Here is a 16515-nt window from a genome sequence, read left to right as displayed (position 1 = left end):
TTTTCTCAAAATCTGTGTGTACCCCGAAAATAGTGAGTTTTCGGTAAATACTCTATATATGAAGCATATAATCTTTAAATTTGTTTTAAACTTTAAAACCACATTATACATTTGTATTAATGTATGATAAACTCCTTTCATGGTACATGGAAATCGTTCAAATTTTTTTATCAATTAATTTAGCAAAACTATAAATACTCTCTAAATCATTGGACTAACCACTATAAAATTGCTATTCCCTAGAGAAACGGAGACAACAAAGGTTCCAAACCTCTTTGAACTTCATCATATGTTATTACATGATTCAACTATGCATTAAAACAGTATTGTCAAATTTTTTTAATTTTTCTCAAAATCTATGTGTACCCCCCTACGAAAATAGTGAGTTTCGGTAAATGATCTATATATGAAGCCTATAATCTTTAAATTTGTTTTAAATTTAAAAAACCACATTATACCTTTGTATTAATGTATGATAAACTTCTTTTCATGGTACATGGACATCGTTCTAATTTTTATCCATTAATTTAGCAAAACTGCAAATACTCCTAAATCATTAGACTAACCACTATAAAATTGCTATTCCCTAGAGAAACGGAGACAACAAAGGTTCCAAACCTCTTTAAAATTCATCATTTTTTATTACATGATTCAAATATGTATTAAAACAGTATTGTCAAATTTTTTAATTTTTCTCAAAATCTATGTGTACCCCACCCCCTACGAAAATAGTGAGTTTTCAGTAAATGATCTATATATGAAGCCTATAATCTTTAAATTTGTTTTAAAATTTAAAACCACATTATACATTTGTATTAATTTATGATAAACTCCTTTTCATGGTACATGGACATCGTTCTAATTTTTTATCCATTAATTTAGCAAAACTGCAAATACTCCCTAAATCATTGGACTAACCACTATAAAATTGCTATTCCCTAGAGAAACGGAGACAACAAAGGTTCCAAACCTCTTTGAACTTCATCATATGTTATTACATGATTCAACTATGTATTAAAACAGTATTGTCAATTTTTTGAATTTTTCTCAAAATCTATTGTGTACCCCCTTACGAAAATAGTGAGTTTTCGGTAAATGCTCTATATATTGAAGCATATAATCTTTAAATTTCTTTTAAAATTTAAAACCACATTATACATTTGTATTAATGTATGATAAACTCCTTTCATGATACATGGAAATCGTTCTAATTTTTTTATCAATTAATTTAGCAAAACTGTAAATACTCCATAAATCATTGGACTAACCACAATAAAATTGTTATTCCCTAGAGAAACGGAGACAACAAAAGTTCCAAACCTCTTTGAACTTCATCCTATGTTATTACATGATTCAACTATGTATTAAAAAGAATTGTCGTATTTTTTTGAATTTTTCTCAAAATCTATGGGTTAACCCCTAAAAAAATATTGAGTTTTCGGTAAATGCTCTATATATGAAGCCTATAATCTTTAATTTGTTTTAAAATTTAAACCACATTATACATTTGTATTAATGTATGATAAACTCTTTTCATGGTACATGGACATCGTTCTAATTTTTTATCCATTAATTTAGCAAAACTGCAAATACTCCCTAAATCATTGGACTAACCACTATAAAATTGCTATTCCCTAGAGAAACGGAGACAACAAAGGTTCCAAACCTCTTTGAAATTCATCATATGTTATTACATGATTCAACTATGCATTAAAACAGTATTGTTAATTTTTTGAATTTTTCTCTAAATCTATGTGTTAACCCCTACGAAAATAGTGAGTTTTCGGTAAATGCTCTATATATTGAAGCCTATAATCTTTAAATTTGTTTTAAAATTTAAAACCACAATATACATTTGTATTAATGTATGATTATCTCATTTTCATGGTACATGGACATCGTTCTAATTTTTTATCCATTAATTTAGCAAAACTGCAAATACTCCCTAAATCATTAGACTAACCACTATAAAATTGCTATTCCCTAGAGAAACGGAGACAACAAAGGTTCCAAACCTCTTTGAACTTCATCATATGTTATTACATGATTCAACTATGTATTAAAACAGAATTGTCATATTTTTTTAATTTTTCTCAAAATCTATGTGTCAACCCATACGGAAATATTGAGTTTTCGGTAAATGCTCTATATATGAAGCCTATAATCTTTTAATTCGTTTTAAAATTTATAACCACATTATACATTTGTATTAATTTATGATAAACTCCTTTTCATGGTACATGGACATCGTTCTAATTTTTTATCAATTAATTTAGCAAAACTGCAAATACTCTCTAAATCATTAGACTAACCACTATAAAATTGCTATTCCCTAGAGAAACGGAGACAACAAAGGTTCCAAACCTCTTTGAACTTCATCATATTTTATTACATGATTCAAATATGTATTAAAACAGTATTTTCAATTTTTTTGAATTTTTTCTCAAAATCTGTGTGTACCCCCTTACGAAAATAGTGAGTTTTCGATAAATGCTCTATATATTGAAGCCTATAATCTTTAAATTTTTTTAAAAATTTCAAACCACATTATACATTTGTATTAATGTATGATAAACTCCTTTCATTTTACATGGAAATCGTTCTAATTTATTTATCAATTAATTTAGCAAAACGGCAAATACTCCCTAAATCATTATACTAACCACTATAAAATTGTTATTCCCTAGAGAAACGGAGACAACAAAGGTTCCAAACCTCTTTAAACTTCATCCTATGTTATTACATGATTCAACTATGTATTAAAACGGAATTGTCATATTTTTTGAATTTTTCTCAAAATCTATGTGTTAACCCCTACGGAAATATTGAGTTTTCGGTAAATGCTCTATATATTGAAGCCTATAATCTTTAAATTTGTTTTAAAATTTAAAACCACAATATACATTTGTATTAATGTATGATAATCTCCTTTTCATGGTACATGGACATCGTTCTTATTTTTTATCCATTAATTTAGCAAAACTGCAAATACTCCCTAAATCATTAGACTAACCACTATAAAATTGCTATTCCCTAGAGAAACGGAGAAAACAAAGGTTCCAAACCTCTTTGAACTTCATCCTATGTTATTACATGATTCAACTATGTATTAAAACAGAATTGTCATATTTTTTGATTTTTTCTCAAAATCTATGTGTTAACCCATACGAAAATATTGAGTTTTCGGTAAATACTCTATATATTGAAGCCTATAATCTTTAAATTTGTTTTTTAATTTAAAACCACATTATACATTTGTATTAATGTATGATAATCTCATTTTCATGGTACATGGACATCGTTCTAATTTTTTATCCATTAATTTAGCAAAACTGCAAATACTCCCTAAATCATTGGAATAACCACTATAAAATTGCTATTTCCTAGAGAAACGGAGACAACAAAGGTTCCAAACTTCTTTGAACTTCATCATATGTTATTACATGATTCAACTATGTATTAAAACATTATTGTCAATTTTTTTGAATTTTTCTCAAAATCTGTGTGTATCCCCTTACGAAAATAGTGAGTTTTCGGTAAATGCTCTATATATTGAAGCCTATAATCTTTTAATTCGTTTTAAAATTTATAACCAAATTATAAATTTGTATTAATTTATGATAAACTTCTTTTCATGATACATGGACATCGTTCTAATTTTTATCAATTAATATAGCAAAACTGCAAATACTCCCTAAATCATTAGACTAACCACTATAAAATTGCTATTCCTTAGAGAAACGGAGACAATAAAGGTTCCAAACCTCTTTGAACTTCATCATATTTTATTACATGATTCAAATATGTATTAAAACAGTATTTTCAATTTTTTTTTATTTTTTTCAAAATCTATGTGTACCCCCCTACGAAAATAGTGAGTTTTCGGTAAATGCTCTATATATGAAGCCTATAATCTTTTAATTCGTTTTAAAATTTATAGCCACATTATACATTTTTATTAATTTATGATAAACTCCTTTTCATGGTAAATGGACATCGTTCTAATTTTTTATCAATTAATTTAGCAAAACTGCAAATACTCTCTAAATCATTAGACTAACCACTATAAAATTGCTATTTCCCAGAGAAACGGAGACAACAAAGGTTTCAAACCTCTTTGAACTTCATCATATTTTATTACATGATTCAAATATGTATTAAGACAGTATTTTCAATTTTTTTGAATTTTTCTCAAAATCTGTGTGTACCCCTTTACGAGAATAGTGAGTTTCGGTAAATGCTCTATATATTGAAGCCTATAATCTTTAAATTTGTTTTAAAATTTAAAACCACATTATACATTTGCATTAATTTATGATAAACTCCTTTCATTGTACATGGAAATCGTTCTAATTTTTTTATCAATTAATTTAGCAAAACTGCAAATACTCCCTAAATCATTGGACTAACCACTATAAAATTGCTATTCCCTAGAGAAATGGAGACAACAAAGGTTCCAAACCTCTTTGAACTTCATCCTATGTTATTACATGAATCAACTATGTATTAAAACAGAATTGTCATATTTTTTAATTTTTCTCAAAATCTATGTGTTAACCCCTACGGAAATATTGAGTTTTTGGTAAATGATCTATATATTGAAGCCTATAATCTTTAAATTTGTTTTAAAATTTAAAACCACAATATACATTTGTATTAATGTATGATAATCTCCTTTTCATGGTACATGGACATTGTTCTAATTTTTTATCCATTAATTTGGCAAAACTGCAAATACTTCCTAAATCATTACACTAACCAATATAAAATTGCTATTCCCTAGAGAAACGGAGACAACAAAGGTTCCAAACCTCTTTGAACTTCATCCTATTTTATTACATGATTCATCTATGTATTAAAACAGAATTGTCATATTTTTTGAATTTTTCTCAAAATCTATGTGTTAACCCATACGAAAATATTGAGTTTTCGGTAAATGCTCTATATATTGAAGCCTATAATCTTTAAATTTGTTTTAAAATTTAAAACCACATTATACATTTGTATTAATGTATGATAATCTCCTTTTCATGGTACATGGAAATCGTTCTAATTTGTTTATCAATTAATTTAGCAAAACTGCAAATACTCCCTAAATCATTAGATTAAGCACTATAAAATTACTATTCCCTAGAGAAATGGAGACAACAAAGGTTTCAAACCTCTTTGAACTTCATCTATGTTATTACATGATTTAACTATGTATTAAAACAGAATTGTTATATTTTTTGAATTTTTCTCAAAATCTATGTGTTAACCCCCTACGGAAATATTGAGTTTTCGGTAAATGCTCTATATATTGAACTCTATAATCTTTAAATTTGTTTTAAAATTTAAAACCACATTATATTGTATTAATGTATGATAATCTCCTTTTCATGGTACATGGACATCGCTCTAATTTATTATCCACTAATTTAGCAAAACTGCAAATATTCCTAAATCATTGGACTAACCACTATAAAATTGCTATTTCCTAGAGAAACGGAGACAACAAAGGTTCCAAACTTCTTTGAAATTCATCATATGTTATTACATGATTCAACTATGCATTAAAACAGTATTGTCAAAAAATTTTAATTTCTCTCAAAATCTATGTGTACCCCCCCTACGAAAATAGTGAGTTTTCGGTTAATGCTCTATATATGAAGCCTATAATCTTTAAATTTGTTTTACAATTTAAAACCACATTATACCTTTGTATTAATGTATGATAAACTTTTTTTCATGGTACATGGACATCGTTCTAATTTTTTATCTATTAATTTAGCAAAACTCCAAATACTCCCTAAATCATTGGACTAACCACTATAAAATTGCTATTTCCTAGAGAAACGGAGACAACAAAGGTTCCAAACCTCTTTGAACTTCATCATATGTTATTACATGATTCAACTATATATTAAAACAGTATTGTCAAATTTTTTGAATTTTTTTCAAAATCTGTGTGTTAATTGAGATTAATTGTGGTTAGTCCAATGATTTAGGGAGTATTTACAGTTTTGCTAAATATTGCTTTGTACTATTTGAAAGTGGTCTTAAAAAAAATATGGGTATGTGATAATTGTGTATTTTACCGCACTAACCTACTAACTTGAATATTTTCGCTTTGATCGGACAGACGGACACAGTTTATTTCCCTTAGCAACTTGTAAATGAACTTTAGTTTGGATTTAATTAAAAGAAAATGAAAATAATATATTTTCATTTAAAGATTCTGCAAGTCAAATAAGAACTTAAAGCTTTAGTTGTTATGAGAGATTATTAAGGTGAAGAAAAGAAGCGAGAAGCCAGAAGGAAACTATATGATTCCTATTTTGGTATGACTACACATGCACATGTGTTCTGGCCAATTAGTTCTTGTTTTCCATGTGGTTCGGTATCTTTGTATACACTCACGTACCCAATATATATTCACGTCATGGTCATTGCCAATCGAAGCAATCCATGATCCACCCACTTCGATAATGCAAAATCTTCAGCAATCTTTGTTTCCATAAAGTTTTACATTCTCTATTTTCCAATAATGACACATAAACATATAGAGGATGATCACGTGGGATATTAATATTTTCGAGACAAATTATGTTCTAAATTGGAGATGTCAAATAAAAAACAATGTTCTAAATTGGTATATATGTAGCATAGGCTAAGAGCCGCCATTGGAAGAAAGCCAAAGAAGCTTACGCTTCAAGTCACCGACAGATTAACCATTGGACAGAATGGTCTCACGCATAGTGGTTTGGATAATGTTGTAAGGGTTACATGTTGTGGGTTCAATTCCACTAAGAAGTTTATAGGCCACATTTTTAAGTATCTTTCTAGCCATATAATAATTGAAGCAGCTCTGTATAAATATTTGTTCAGATGGAAAATCAAATTATAAACTAAACGATTTTTCTAAAATATTGTTTTTAATTTATAAACTAAAATATTGTCTTTAGAGAAATATTGTACACTGGTAGTACAAACACATTGTTGTCAGTTTATCCTCAAACATTTCTCTTCGCGACACAACTCAATGTTTGAAATTGGGACTATAACTATTATCACATAAAGTTAAAAAGATTTTACACTTCCTTGATGTTCAGATGGATGAGATCTCTGCTCTGGAGGAGTCAGAAAGCGAAACTTACGGTGTATATCATATGCAAGGTAAGTTATTAAATGTGAAGAAAACAATCAAGGATAAGATCAACAAAAATAGAGAATTTCAGAACATAAAAACCATTATCGGATTGAAAGTTGAAACATGTCATGATCATGACGGATCAAGATGAAGATGGTGCCCATATCAAGGGGCTCTTGATCAATTTCTTTCACCGCAATTGGCCCCAATTGTTAGAGCTCAATCCCCATTTCCTAAGTGAATTTAGAACACTTATGGTTAAGGTAATTGAACTTCTTCCTATATTCTTGTAGTGTGATTGACATAGTAGACAAACGAGTGTTAACACCTTCCCTCCCTAATTATATTGTACTCATCTTAAACGCATGCATAGAGATGGAGTTGGATCTAAGTCGCTTTACTTAATGGAAAAAACAAATATCTAATCAAATCATTTTCAATTCATGATTGTTTTTCTCTTTCTTAGATATATGTTTGAAACTTTGGTTTGCTGGTACTCCAACGTGTAAGTTTTCATCTAACAGGTGAGCACAAGATTCATTTTTTTCTTAACCTTCTCAAGGAGAAATACATTTGATAATCTAATAAATCATTTTCAGTACTAGTCCATTCTCATTGACTTCTTCAGTATCAATCACAGTAATTCCAAACCTAGGAAACTTCTTGTGGGGTCTTGGATTCACATATATGGCTTACATTGCTGCGAAGATAGCTTGACCACTGAAGAAACCTATCAAATATGACTATCAGATGTAGTTTTCAAAAAAAAATCTTTCGTATGATTATCAACAATACAATAAGCTATCAAAATACCTAAACTAATCCTTGGATACATCCTATGAACTGTGTAGCTGCTTATTTCTTTGTTAAGCCCATTTTATACTGAGCGGTAACAAATTAAACTTCTAATTTAATTGCGCAACTATCTTGATTTACAACACCTAATAAACCATAAATCTCTTGGAAAATAACAATGAATAAGTAGTAAGGTAACTTTGTCCAATAAACACACTCAAGTGTTTATATATGTATCATGTAGATGTGTTTTAATATACAGTAGAACCTCTATAAATTAATAATGTTAGGACTTTGAAATTTTATTAATTTATAGAGATATTAATTTACAAAAGTTTCCTTATTTAGATTTTTTATTTTAAGATATATTTATTCTAAAATAAGAAAAATATTTGATTTTAATGTATAGATATTAATTGTTATTTTTTGAAATTTCACATTTATATTAATTTTATTATATTAGTTGGTGTATATAATATATATTTCATAGAACTTAAATGTGGTTTTAGATATAATATACTAAATCTCATCAAAATATATTAAGTGCTAAGAAAATATAAAGATAATTTCATTGTGAATATAAAACAAACAATATATAAAATATATATATTTTGATGAGATTTATATTTTTAATGGGACCATATATTTACATAGAATTTTCTAAAAAATATTATCTTATTATTTTATCGATTTGTGTCAAATTTTGAATCGGTCTAATTTGGGACCGCAAAATTTATTAATTTATTATTAGTAATTTATCAAATATTAATTTATAGAGATACTACTGTATATGTGGAAAGTTTTAGAAAAAAAAATCAATGAAACAGAAACAGAGAGAGAGAGCATGAACAACAAGTGAATATTTTGTTAGTGTAGACCTTCTTCGCATTTGACAATAACTTGATCGACATCAGGTAAGATGACGTTTTTGCCCACCAAGTCATGAGCCTTTAAGGACTCTTTGTTCCAATCTGTCGTATACACAACGGTCAAAATGGAGATTGTACAAACAATCTGGGCCCCAAGTAAGCCATAGCATAGGCCCATGAAGTCTAAGCCCCACCTAAAGGCTAAAACAACAGCCACTGGTGCTCCGACAACATAAAAGGCGTAGAAGTTAATCTTGGCTCCTACACGTGGCCTCGCACTGCCACGTAGAATCCCGCAGCTTGTGGTCTGAGGACAGTTGGCAAGCTCGCAAGCTCCTATAACCGGAAGAACCGCCGCCGTCAGCTCGAGGACAACTTCGTCCGCCGTGAAAACTCTCCCCCAAGCCTTTCTCCCCATGGTAGTGGCCACAAGCCCGAACACCGAAACGGCCACGGCGGCTCCGATCGCTACTGCCGCCGCCGTCTTTGCCTTCTCTGGCCGTCCTGCTCCCAACTCGTTGCTCACCCTCGTGGAAACTGCGGCGGAGAGCGCCGTCGGGATTGTATACATCAGTGACGTTGTCTGGATCACGATGGCGGCCGCTGCTAGCGCCACCTTTGGCTCCGGGAGATAGCCGGCGAGGATTGTCATGAACTCATACCACCACCACTCCAAACAAACCGCTATACAGCTGGGGACCGCGAGTTTGACCAGCGTTGACCACACCTCATCATTACCGAAGTCACTCGAACCAGACATGAGTATCAACGGCGTTTTAAGACTTGTTTTATCGCCGTTATGTTCTTCCAAGTATATGTAGCAAAGGAGAAGCGACAAGGAGATGAAGTTGGTGAGAAAAGATGAGACCGCGACTCCAGCGACGCCGAGAGAGATGTAAAACGTGAAGAAAGCGGTAACGGGGAGATGAAGAAGGACGGAGACTAAGGTGCACCACATCAAAGGCCACGTGTTGCCTTTACAACGTAGGTAGATACGTAAAGGATGTAGGAAGCTGTTAGCTATAAGATCAGGCAAAGAGAAGGCGCAATAGAGAGAAGCCACTCGTGTGATGTCATGTTGTTGTCGGAGGATTAGCATTAGAGGTTGGAGGTTCAGCCAGAGGAGAGAGATGGGAAGAGAAGCTAGGATGAGGAGAAAGATGGTTCGCTTGAGGGTCAAGGAAGCGAGTTGAGGGTTTTTAGAGCCGATGGCTTGACCGCAAAGTGGTTCCATACCGGTGGCTAAACCGGAGAGAACAGAGTAACCGGTTATGTTGGTGAATCCAACAGCTAAGGCTCCTCCGGCGAGCTCGAGGCTTCCTAGTCGGCCCATGCACACGACCGATGTCATGTTCTTTAGGTAGTTTAGTATGCTCATGGCAGCTACCGGGAAACTTATGTCCCAAATTTTCTTCATCTCCTCCACAACCTTTTTAAAATATAAAGTGAAATAATATAATTAAACTTTATGAGAGATATCTGAAAAAGAAGTATACTGAGGATAGATATTTTAGATAAAATAAAATACCTCGGGCATTGTCTGCTTGTACTTGTGTTGGAGATTTATGAGACGTGAATCTTCTTCGGCCACCATTGTTAGAGTTTGTTTTGATTGAGATGAGAGGTTTTAAAATATGAAAAGAAGAAGCCCTTTTATAGAGTTTTTCTTTAGTAACTTAGTTGAGTTGATTCATAGGCATGGTGGGGATTTCACAAATATTTATTTCATTATTTGTTTTCCATTTTCTTTGTGTGGCGTGTGTACATTGTGGAATTGTTTTTTTTTTTTTTTTTACATTGTGGAATTGTAATCTGTATAAGTATAATAGATACAAACTTAAGCAGAGTTTGAGGAAAAATACATAAAACGGAATTAAATAAAATTACCCATTTTAATGAGATTTTCTTGAACACAAAAGTACGAATCCGAATCAGATTTTTGTTCGTACAGAGGTGTCATATAAACAAATGAATATATAGGTATGTAGCAATTTTAAACAACAGATAATAACAAAAACAAAAACTCAAATCAAATCAAATTTATTCACAATATGCTGACCAGCTTAGTACAAAATTCCATTATCTGATCATCTCTTCATCTAATTTTCAAATCTTCTACAAGTAATTCTGTTAAGGTATAGAGTTAATTTTTCTCATAACTAGAAATATCTCTCATATATACTAATCTTTAGAACATTCAACAATTATTATGCATTAATCAAGAAGATGGTGTCCCAAATAACGTAAACGTCTCTTTGGTTTGAATCTGCAGACGAAAGTAAACTAGCATCACTTTGTTTTGTTAACCGAATATGCATTCTTATAGAAGAACAGATAAATGCTTTTTATTTGATTCGTGATGAAAAGTAAAATATTTTAGAACAGAAAATCACTTTATGGTTTTCTTTTGAAACTAGACATAGTCTTGAGTTTTGAAATTTAATTTTTATGGTTGCATATAAATAACAGCGACCTTTGATTTCCATTTTCATTGGTAAAGATATTTGTGGAACCCAAACTAAAGATATAAGTAGAAATTGATATGATTGGTCCATCAGTCTAGAAAATGAAACTAGTTAGAATTAGGTATAGCGCAATGTGTTGTCTCCCTCTCACTGTAGTTATCAACCTAGAATCGACTTGAAAATTATGTATACCTTTCCTTTCTTTTTTTTCTTTGCCCTTTTCTTCTTATTCCCACTCCACTATTTTATAAGTTAGAATTAATGACATTTTACATCGTGTCTCTGCTTACGTGGAAACATGATCATCATGACAATTGAAAATCTGAAATATATATATAGCCCATTTGTGGGGTTTTCATAAGAGAATTTTGTTGACCTAATTTTCAAAAAACAAATATATTGAGAATATCATTTTAATTTGGCCCTTATTTTTACTACCTATGATATTATTCAGCAATAAGTTTGAGTGAATCTAGCATACTGTTATTGATTTTTATTCTTTGACAGTTTAATTTACTCTACATGTTTAAGTTTTTCAGCCTTTAATTTGGCCCTTATCTTTTTCGTTTTTAATGATACTAACCATTTAGCAAAATAAAATAAAACGCATATCATTTTTAAAAATTATTTACCAAGTTGTTAGATCAATTTATATCAGCTAAAACATTAAACAAGATTATGAAACTTTGAAGAGGTATAATACAAATATAAGTTTTCTCTTTTCTTATTTTAGATTATAATATTATATACAAATATGCTTAGGCCTAACAAGTCATCTACTAGTCTGGAAAGAACATGTTTTTCTCTTGAAGAAAGAGTAAGAAAATGTTTATAATTATCAACATTTGAGTGAGAAATTATTAAGTCAGATTTGCATATCATTTTTTATGAATTCGAAAGTCTTATTTTCAGTACCCGCTAGACATTATTTGTAAAGTGAATTTGACACATGTCCTCTCTATAATCATTTTTATTAAATAAATATGACAAGACATAATAGAAATGATGACATAGTTTATGGTTAAATGTGATATGAACAATTACATGTATTATATTTTTGGTAAACTTTTTAGAATATGTTATTAAATTATACATCATTACTAAAGTAAGTCTATTCAAATATGACACTAAATGATATAATAATATAATTATAAGTATTTTTACAAATTTCGAAATATTATTTATTTATATTTTAATAATTATACAATTATTACTACAAAATATTTTCAAAGTTTTTACAATTTGTTTTTAAATTATAAATTTTAATCGTAATATTATTAGCTTCTTTTATATATCTATAAATTGTTAAAATACTGTTTAGTTGTACTTTTTGATAATTATACAAATTTTATATCAATTTATTTTTCTAATTTTATACAAGTTGATTTAAAATATTTTATCCATAATAAATAGATAAAAAATCTATCTAAATTTGGAATTTTAAATATATACATATCTGTTCTTAAACATAATTTAAAATAAACAAAATTGCTTATTTTATTTTAATTTTATGTTCAATTAAATTTAATTTTATATTAAAATATTGATAATAAAATCGAAAATAATAATAAATTTTATTTTTAAATAAAATTTAAACGTTTATTACTGCATATAGTGCATGAAAAGACCTAGTATACCAACAAAACGCTATTTGACCGATGTAATGAATACACTCCAACATCGATATTCACTGTTACAAAACACAAACATCCTTTTCAGTTTTCACACACATGATCTTGCATGCCTTTAGACGATACATACGACACATGAATCTTGTATACTTATGTGCGTGTGTTGTAAATAATTTTCAAACAAATAAAAATGCGTAAATAATGACTGAATCATAAATACGAACACAAGAAAGTTGTGAAAATCGTGGGAAAACTAACTGAAAGAAAAAAGAAACACAAGTAGTGAAGAAGAAGTACATATAGATAGAGACAGAGTCGTGATGTTCTGTTCCCAGTACAAAGGAAACATATCATCTATCCTTCCCTCACTAGTATAACCTCTTCTCTTCTTTTGCTTTCCCGCACGTGCCTATTCCTCTTAGTTCCATCTCCACCGTTGGTCTCGGTGTTTATCAATCTACACGTAACACATGCATAGACATATGCCTAACCTAGATGTGTCTATGCATCCTTTAGTTTGTGATATATTTAGCTTTGTCCACTTCTTCATGATCTCCAGTAGGAAGCCATCCGTTGCTTCCTCGCTCATATATATTACCAGTCGCTTTCCACTATTTCACTTTAATTATTGGATCACGTAGCTGTTCACTATTCATTGTAGTTCTGTTTCATGTACTATGATTACTAATCAATTAATTGAATAAGTTACGTATTCTCGGTTATAGAATAGAATTCTATAATAGTGTTCTATTCTTGACTATTATATGTGTTAAATGAAAATATGTATTATCAATGATAGAGTATGTTTTTTATAGACCCTACGAAAAAAAACGCATAGAATGGTTACCACACTGTATAACCCAAATTGAATATTTTTTTTCCTAATGTTAAGAAGAGTCGTGTCATAAACTACCATGTAAACTGTTTAGGGTGAAATCCAAGCTCAATCTGGCAAAATAATATCAACTTTGTTTCCAGCTAGAAATCAAACTTAAAATATACAGGTTCATGCCGTACATATATATATATATATATGCCGGGCCGAAATATCACATGGAAAGTATTTATCAGTTTTAGTTACAGAAATGTGTTACGTCAATGGTAGATACATTCTCCTCTTTGTCAATGTATATTAAAAACATAATACTAATATGAACATTGATGGCGTCCTATGGGGGGTGGGATTTGTTTTTCAGGCATGTCCATTTGGAAATTTGGAGATGTGTGTGAAACTTTGACTCACTCCGTGTATTCAGTAATGTTCAACATTTGTATACATATTAAGATGGTTAGGCTTTTTTTTAGTTTTTTAGTTTTTAAGTTATTATATATCCTTTAATATTATGCATAAGTGTACTATTTTCTTGATATGCTAAGAGGATGGGGATAAAACTGAAAACCTGTTAAAATCATCTGAAAATACAAACCATAAAATAATTTGTATAAACTGTTTTTTTATAACTGTTATGTGAATGATATGGTGAAAGTGAATTCTGTATATTTATATGATTTATATTTTTTGTTTCCTTAACATGTTATGTGAATTAGTTTCCCACATGTAAGAATTCACATCAAGAACATTCTCGTTAAAGTTTGTTCCTATTAGAATCAGTTTGATGAATCAGAAAATCACGACCATGTTCTTTCCCCGACATTTAAGTTTGATATATCTACCATCTCTGCTTTTGTTGCATCCGTAGTCCCACTTGATTTAATTGAAATCAAAGCAAAAGACTTTTCTGCATAATTCACATTCATATATTAATTAATCACTATATTAGTTTGCGATTAGTTCTTTCTACACCAAAGGAATGATTTGTAAGTGTTTGCACAACCATTTTATGTCAAAGTATAGTAAGATAAATTATAAATAAAACCATACGTTAAGTGTGACCGGTTCTTAATTTTTTTGACTAATCATTTTTAAAATTTCAACAAATATATGACTTCGTGTCGATTTTAGTTAACTTTGCATGATGACACACAATTTGAAAGCATGAATGTATGTGATGCCAAATATAATAGTCAAAGCTTGAGATTTGGTTTGGAAAAAAAATGTTTGAGATTTGGTGAATGTTGATGGATAATAATATTAATATCCTTTAAATGGAACCGTACTCATAGTTAAACATTTCTCTAGATATAGCACTTTAAGCCCTCTTTTTTGTTATTCACATATCCGACATTTATAAATGTGCTTTCTAGACTCCTACACAATGCTATGATTATTGCCATTTGAAAAAGAAAAAAAAATATATAATTGATATATTATTATGTATATAGGCTATTGCCCACCTTGTGGCTTACCAATTTTTCTAATTTAACCAATTTTGGGTTGATTTCATTCACCCTAGGTCCATAACTAATCAAGCAAAAATTGATGGAAAATCTGGAAATGGCAAAGAAAATGCCAAATGTTAGGATCCGGATTTGCTGACTTTTTCCATAATCTTCTCTATTAAAATAGAAGTACCATTTTTATCTACTATTAAAAAGTCATATTAATCTTATTAAGTTCATTTCATTAATTACATTTATTTAATTATTTACATTAATCCATTATAAATATATAAAGATATTAATAATAAATCAATTTTAACTGTAAATTTAAATTTTATCTTTAGTTATAACAAAATATTGAGAAAAATATAACAAAATCTTTCTAAAAATTAAAAATATTTTATTTAAATTAATACCATTGATTAATTTCGTAATCAATAAAATATAATATTATACATTAATTTAAATAAGATTTTATTATAAAACAAAATAAAATAAAAGTGTATGCTATTTTTCAAATTTTATAATTATATTATATATCTTATATATTAAAAGAAATACCATAAAAATCATACTAGGTCTATTTCATCAATTACATCTATTTGATTATTTAAGTTAATATATTTAATATATAACATTTCTAAATTTTTTTATAAATTATATAGATATTAATAAATAAATTTTAACTGTAAATTTAAAATTTTTATTTCTACTTATACCAAAATATGTTGGAAAAAATCTAAAAAAATCTTAATAAAATTTTAAAATATTTTTAAATTAATGCAACGATTTATTTCATAATTAATAATATAGTATTATTATAATCTATTTACTTATAAAATCCCACAATATACTAAAATAAATAACATAGAAATATAAATTATGCTAAGAAAATATCATGGGAAAATTACATGTTTACCACTTTTATGGTACCACTTTTATGGTACAACTTTTCATTTTTACCACCACTAAAGAGACATTTTCAAAAATATCTTATTCATTAAGTGGCAAAAGACTCTTATGCCATTGTTATTATATATATAATAAATTATTATTTAAATAAAAATAAAAAAATAAAAATAAAATAAAAAATAAAATAAAAATAAAAAAAGAATAAAAATAATAAAAAAATAAAAAAAAAGAATAAATTTTTTTTTATGTTTTCGAATTATACTTTTCAAATTCGAATTTTTTTATAAAATTTTTTTTTCAAATTTCTTTTTGAAAAACGAAAATTATGTTTGAAACTATTTTTAAAAATTTTATGCTAAGAAACTATCATGGGAAAATTACATGTTTACCACTTTTATGGTACCACTTTTATGGTACAACTTTTCATTTTTACC

At 28.9% G+C, this 16515-nt stretch overlaps 1 protein-coding gene across 3 annotated transcripts; it reads right to left on the bottom strand.

The window, feature by feature from the left end:
- Positions 1-7654: 7654 nt before the first annotated feature.
- LOC106422477 (protein DETOXIFICATION 55) lies at positions 7655-10548 on the bottom strand. Of its 3 annotated transcripts, none has more exons than XM_022714661.2 (3): positions 10322-10548; positions 8803-10222; positions 7655-7849 (listed from the first exon to the last, which is right to left on the bottom strand). In XM_022714661.2, exons 1-3 carry the CDS (start codon positions 10385-10387, stop codon positions 7809-7811), a joined length of 1527 nt encoding a protein of 508 aa, XP_022570382.2. In that variant the 5' UTR covers positions 10388-10548; the 3' UTR covers positions 7655-7808. The 3 variants fall into 3 exon arrangements, with proteins under 3 accessions (XP_022570382.2, XP_013718714.2, XP_013718715.2); XM_013863260.3 differs by having other exon boundaries at positions 7655-7859; positions 10322-10543; XM_013863261.3 differs by lacking the exon at positions 7655-7849 and having other exon boundaries at positions 8792-10222; positions 10322-10547.
- Positions 10549-16515: the final 5967 nt, after the last annotated feature.

This window comes from Brassica napus, chromosome A9, assembly GCF_020379485.1.
Source record: "Brassica napus cultivar Da-Ae chromosome A9, Da-Ae, whole genome shotgun sequence".
Taxonomy (NCBI): Eukaryota; Viridiplantae; Streptophyta; class Magnoliopsida; order Brassicales; family Brassicaceae; genus Brassica; species Brassica napus.
Note: the sequence above shows the minus strand (reverse complement) of the source record. Positions and strands in the feature narration are given on the sequence as shown.

What these genes read in the sequence shown, in the direction of transcription:
- LOC106422477 (XM_022714661.2), bottom strand. Translation starts at nt 10,387, where the DNA reads ATGGTGGCCGAAGAAGATTCACGTCTCATAAATCTCCAACACAAGTAC. An exon ending in ACAAGCAGACAATGCCCGAG is followed by an intron (nt 10,223 to 10,321) that starts GTATTTTATTTT and finishes TATTTTAAAAAG; the next exon opens with GTTGTGGAGGAGATGAAGAA. An exon ending in TATTGTCAAATGCGAAGAAG is followed by an intron (nt 7,850 to 8,802) that starts GTCTACACTAAC and finishes AGGTTTCTTCAG; the next exon opens with TGGTCAAGCTATCTTCGCAG.